Genomic DNA, 3,240 nt, shown 5'->3' with positions numbered 1-3,240 from the left:
GGCTGCCTGCAGCCTCATTTTGCAGGTGCCGGGCATGGAATCCTTGCCTTGCACAGGAGACTGAATTGGACTGCAGCATGGTGAAAACCAGCAACTTTATTTCAACAACTGGAATGCTCAACTGGAGCATTTGTGTGTGTGGGCAGGACCGAGCAGCCTTTGACACTGAGGCTGCCTTTGGATCAGCAGGCAGTGCCCCAGCAGATGGTCGCGGTGCGCTGCAGCTTGAGCTGGGTCCTGCTCATGCTGCTGCTGGAGCCTCTTTCCCCCACAGGCCCTGCAGGAGCTCCTGCAGCAGCTTAAAGAATTCCGCCAGCTTCTGGCGTGGAAATGGACAGGCCGTAGAGCTGCCCGCTTGCGTTGTTGGCCTCGGCTTCTGAAAGGGTGTTGATGTGAAGACTGGCTGTGGCGTTGGAGGAGCCGTTGCTGCTGGGTGCAGCCCCATCTGTACCAGGATCCAGTCATAAAAGTGCTGAGTGGAGGTGTAGACTCCAGGCTGTTTTGCTCTTGCGCAGCCTTTCCCCCAGCTGGTCACCCCAACAAGCCAGAAGTGGTCAGCATTCTTATCTTTGCAGACAAGAGGACCACCGCTGTCACCCTGCAGCAGAGGAGAGAGGGAGGGTTCAGGTGGTGTCAGGTGGCCACTGGCAGCACTAGGGCTGGCTCCTTCTCTCTGCCAGCACCTGCCAGGGCTGCATCCGCTGCACAGAGAGGCTCTGCTCAGTGCTGAGGCCTGCAGCACCTTGTCAGGGAGAGGGTAGTAAGCCTGTGGGGTAGGGCTCTCTCTCATCTCTGCACAGCGATGCTGGCTGTGTGCAAGAGGGATGTTTTGGGATTGGGATCTGGACCTCGGGGCTGCCAGGAGCGCTGGATGGGCTTTCTGGGCAGAGTCCCGGGCCTCTGGAACCAGTGGGGCCCTGGGCAAGGGCCTGCAGCTGGGGAAGGGGAGGTGAGCCCCGCCAGCGGTGGGGACCCAGCGGTGGGAGGGCGACTGGCCAGGCAAAGGCCGTGCCGGGGTGTGTCTGGGCGGCTGTACCGGGGCTGCCTGTGCCGCTGGGCGCTGCCTTGTCGCAGGCTCCTACCTGGCAGGTGTCGATGCCGCCCTGCGGGTAGCCAGCACACAGGTTGTGGGGGTGGACGGCCCCTGCGTACCACCGGCTGCTGTTGCAGAGGCGGACGTTGATGAGGTGAACCTTGGCCTCCTGCAGGACATCCGTTGATCCTGCGGCTGTGAGCACAGAAAGGAATTAACACCCAGCAGCTCGTTGCCAGGTCTCCTGCCCTGTCTGGGTGAGCCCTTCCCTGGGGCTTGGCTTTGCACTGGCGTTGCCCTTCTGTCTGGCCATGGGCCCTGGGCCAGGCCCATGTCTCTATGGGCACACGACCCCGCAGCCGCACTCTGGTTCTCAGCCCTGCTGTCAGGAAGCCAAGCCCACCTCCCCCGTGTGCCGAGCTCGCACTCGGGAAACGAGCACTTTTGGGAACTCACCTCTCGCCGTCGTGGACCCCCAGCCACTAACGTAGCAGGTCGTCAGCTTGGACACTCGCAGGGAGGCGTCGGGCACGCAGGCGAGCTGTACGTAGTAGCTGCACTGGACAGGCTGGTCCAACTCCAGCAGTGCAATATCGTTCTCCTCCGAGATACTACTGTAGTGTTCGTGAACCAGAAGCCGTTTAATGTTGCGCACTTGGGCCTCCGGGCCCAGATGAGTCAACTGGGTGGCCCCGATCACCACGCGCCACATGGTGATGTGCCTGGAAGGCAGATGGGGAGAGGGCTCAGAGGGAGAGGAGCCACATGCTGCAGCAGCCCAGCAGTTCCCTGCCCCCTGCTTCACATGGGGGAGAGGAAAGCACACTACGGAAGCTGCGACTGCCCCTGCATGCCTTGGGCTCATGGCGTGTCGAGCTGGAGGCTGTAGGAAGCCGTGGCAGGAGCCCAGCCCTCTCCTGAGCAGCCTCTCAGCGGGGCTCTGCAGTGCCCAGGCAGTGGGTGTACCGCAAGAAAAGGGGACGGGAGTAGCACATGATGCTGCGGACGGGGCACCTGCGAGTGCTGGGGGGATATCCCCGTTCCTGGCCCTCCTTACCTGGCCTTGATGAAGCAGTGGGCTGCTGTGAGGACCCACTGCGGGCTGATGAGGGACCCTCCGCATATGTGCCCCGTGCCTGCTGCGTAGGGATCCTGGATGCTCACGATCCAGGGCCAGGCCCCTGGCTGGGCGTCTGTGCCCCCCACGACGCGCGAGGTGCCGGAGTGAGCAGCCATGGGCCGCAGCCCGCAGGTCCTGTAACCAGAAACTCATCACCGTCCTGCTCTATGGCTTACTGCTGTCCCGGCTGAAGGTCAGCCGTCTGCCCTCCCCACGAGGTGCTGCATGGACAGTGAGGCCACGGAGCCCCGTGGGGTGGGTGGGCGGCCGCCCCCGTTTCTGCTTTAGCCCCGCAGGCGAGTTGTGCCAGCAGCCCGGGTGCTGCGAGGAGCCGAGGCTCCCGCATGGGGCTGAGGAAGCCGTGGTGTGGCCACGGGGGACAAGCAGGCACCCTCCAGGGAACCCCATCAGGTTGCCAAGCTCCCTCCCAGAGCCTCGGCCACTTACCCACAGCTGTCCCAGGCGCCGTGCGCAGGCCAGCACAGGGCCAGCAGGATGAGGAGCGGGAGCAAACGCATCGCTGCCAGCGGCATGTGCCAGCTGCCAGAACCGAGGGCTTGTCACCACCAGTGCAGCAGCTGACAGAGTGCCCACAGGGCTCGCGGTGCCGGTGGTGCCCTTGGCAACGGGGCTGATGTCACAGTGTCGCTGGTTCCGGGGGCTGGGCACGGTGGTCTCTAGGGGCGGGGGGGGAAAACATGGGGGTTTCCAAGCAGGAGGGGAGGCAGAAGCTGGGATCGGACACCCCCGACAGACCCCGCTGAATGCTCGGCTTGCGGGACGGGGTGTGCAGGCCCTGTGGCAGGCAGCAGCGTCGGCCCCCAGCACCGCCTGCCAATGGCGAGCAGGAAAAAACCCAGTGTGGCACCACAGCCTCTTCGGGGAGTTCACTGCCCCCTGCTCTCTGCAGCCCTTTGCCACCAGGTCCTTCCCAACAAACGTACACCAGAGAACGTGACTACTACAGGCAGTACGCACTTTTGGGTGTTGCAGAGCCGATCTGGTTACAGCCGCGGCAGGCAAGCAGTGATGTGCGAGTGCAATAAACCGAGCAGACCCAAGCAGTGTCAACTTTCCGGCACAGATG

General features: G+C 63.5%; 1 protein-coding gene across 1 annotated transcript; it reads right to left on the bottom strand.

The window, feature by feature from the left end:
- Positions 1-241: 241 nt before the first annotated feature.
- Positions 242-2,839, bottom strand: LOC141950254 (acrosin-like). The gene is made up of 5 exons (XM_074884832.1): positions 2,601-2,839; positions 2,091-2,288; positions 1,490-1,755; positions 1,083-1,228; positions 242-598 (listed from the first exon to the last, which is right to left on the bottom strand). Exons 1-5 carry the CDS (start codon positions 2,684-2,686, stop codon positions 242-244), a joined length of 1,053 nt encoding a protein of 350 aa, XP_074740933.1. The 5' UTR covers positions 2,687-2,839.
- Between the last annotated feature and the right edge of the window lie 401 nt (positions 2,840-3,240).

This window comes from Strix uralensis, chromosome 15, assembly GCF_047716275.1.
Source record: "Strix uralensis isolate ZFMK-TIS-50842 chromosome 15, bStrUra1, whole genome shotgun sequence".
Classification (NCBI taxonomy): Eukaryota; Metazoa; Chordata; class Aves; order Strigiformes; family Strigidae; genus Strix; species Strix uralensis.
The sequence above is the reverse complement of the archived record's forward strand: the minus strand, read 5'-3'. Positions and strand labels throughout refer to the sequence as shown.

Excerpts from the sequence above, each read along its gene's own strand:
- LOC141950254 (XM_074884832.1), bottom strand. The coding sequence starts at position 2,686 with ATGCCGCTGGCAGCGATGCGTTTGCTCCCGCTCCTCATCCTGCTGGCC. Across the intron at positions 1,229-1,489 it reads GGGGTCCACGACGGCGAGAG|CCGCAGGATCAACGGATGTC; the intron begins GTGAGTTCCCAA and ends CTGTGCTCACAG. Across the intron at positions 599-1,082 it reads GCGGCATCGACACCTGCCAG|GGTGACAGCGGTGGTCCTCT; the intron begins GTAGGAGCCTGC and ends CCTCTGCTGCAG.